At 46.7% G+C, this 2,117-nt stretch overlaps 1 protein-coding gene across 2 annotated transcripts in view; it reads left to right on the forward strand.

Annotated features, from left to right (window-relative positions):
- Positions 1 to 424: 424 nt before the first annotated feature.
- Positions 425 to 2,117, forward strand: part of LOC102210027 (formin-binding protein 1-like) — a 38,460-nt gene continuing 36,767 nt past the window's right edge. For both annotated transcript variants that reach the window (XM_005754502.1, XM_013907884.1), the window contains exon 1: positions 425 to 711. In XM_005754502.1, the coding sequence (XP_005754559.1) occupies positions 682 to 711 (30 nt within the window). In that variant the 5' untranslated portion in view covers positions 425 to 681. The remainder of the gene's footprint in view (positions 712 to 2,117) is intronic.

Genomic DNA, 2,117 nt, shown 5'->3' on the forward strand with positions numbered 1-2,117 from the left:
GCCAAAGTGCTGCTCATAGGGGGTCATATGATTGTTGGGTTTTTCTCTCTATGTATTATTGTAGGGTCTACCTTACAATATAAAGTGCCTTGAGGGATTGTTGTTGTGATTTGGCGCTATATAAATAAAACTGTATTAAATAATTCTTCATTCTGCAAACCCAGCATGTGATTTGATCATGTGTGTGTGTGTTGTTTCCATTGGGTTTTGAGAGTTATAAACTTATTTTGGAAATCCTGCAGTCTGACCTCATCATGTGTTGCAAAAAATAACCTCTTCTCTAAAAGGAAGACATGACGTCATCAAACAGGAAGTATAGTTTAGTTATTGTAAGAAGAGCGCCCCTGCTGATCAAATATCACCATGAACATGTAACGTCAGCTGCAGGTAATTTCGTCACGCTTTGCTTTGTGCAGAGGCAGGGTGGGCCTGCTACTACGCATGCGCACAACTCTCGCAATCTGAGCATCTCCTCACTGATGACAAAGGGTGCTCCGGGGACGTGCTGCGCGTGACCGCGTTCTTTGCTTGCTCAGATGCAGCAGAGACATACAGGTGGAGGTGAGACTGACGGAGCTCCGTGTGTGTAGGTCGGTGAGGTGGAGGATGCGTGCCGTGGGCTGCAGCAGCTGATCACCGGTACCGAGACGAAGAGCGCGAGGAAGGACCAGAGGAAGAACCATGAGCTGCAACTGGGGCACCGAGCTGTGGGTATGTGCACGAGCCGCACCTGAGAGCTGCGCACCGGTAACCTGTAACCGTGTGTGTGTGTGTGTTTGTGTGTGTGTGCGCGCGCGCGCAGCCTCGTTCTTCTGTCTGCTCTGCCATAGCAACACGATGAATGACGACAGAAGCGCGAGCTACAACCTCCATGATGGTGCAGCACGCTACTCTTACACACACGTTTTTATATCATAGTGAGGACATCTAATTGACATAATGCCTTCCCAGCTGCTTCCCACCCTAAACATAACTCTGACGCTAAAACCACATCTTCAGTCTCAAAAATGTCTTCAAACTCGTGGGGACGGGTGCTTTGTCCCCGTGACTGTTGGCCCTCACAAAGAAATATAAACATAGTACACACACACACAGTCTAGACTCTAGAGAGGGTCCGGTCCTGATCCTTGGAGCAGATTCTGCTAGTGAGTTACCATGGTAACAGCATCTGTGAACCTAACCTGCTGACAGGTGTTCTGCCTCCCCTCCTGCTGCACCAGAAGCAGCCGACTGACCTTCTGTTTTATAAAGTGGCCTCAGTTCAGTTCAGTTTTATTTACACAGCACCAAATCACAACAGCAGTCGCCTCAAGGTGCTTTATATTGTACAGTAGACCCTACAATAATACATACAGAGAAAAGCCCAACAATCATATGACCCCCTATGAGCAGCACTTTGGCGACAGTGGGAAGAAAAACCTCCCTTTTAACAGGAAGAAACCTCTGGCAGAACCAGGCTCAGAGAGGCGCGGGGTCATCTGCTGTGATTGGTTGGGGTGAGAGAAGGAAGACAGGATAAAGGCGTTGGTCGTGTCCAAATTCATGGGCTGCATCCTCCTGAGGACCCGGCCTAGCCTTCTGATTAGCGTCACCGCTGTCTCTGTGGAGTTTAATAAACTCGGCCGACTGCTCCTTGCTATCTAAAATATAACAGGACACTGGTGTAAATTCTCGACCATCTCATACTTCTGTTTAATCAGATTTCTTTTTGACGTTTAGTCAGCTGTGTAAAAACCAAGGAGGAACCCACCCGGGGGATTAATAAAGTTTTATCTAATCTAATCTAATAACTTTAATCTCAGCCAAACTGATTTACTCATGAACAAATAAAACACTGAAAAAAGACCAACAATAACATTTTTAGGTTGTCTAAGTGACTTATATGTTACGTTTAACCTGAGTAGCAAAGGTCCGCGGTGATCTGAAAATGATGTGCCGGGAGTTGTGACGTTCTCGGCGGCTTCAGTAACCCTCGAGCTCCCGGCTCGCTATCGAGCTGATGGGTAACAGACGTCTCTGAAAACGTCGAAGCACTTTTGCAAATATGCGATATCTTGATAAACCGAGCAGATATTTGATGTTTACACAGCTACTTTCTCGCCTGAAAATATGTTAAA

Source organism: Pundamilia nyererei, unplaced genomic scaffold (genome assembly GCF_000239375.1).
Source record: "Pundamilia nyererei isolate P.nyererei 1_Seehausen unplaced genomic scaffold, PunNye1.0 scaffold00576, whole genome shotgun sequence".
NCBI lineage: Eukaryota > Metazoa > Chordata > Actinopteri > Cichliformes > Cichlidae > Pundamilia > Pundamilia nyererei.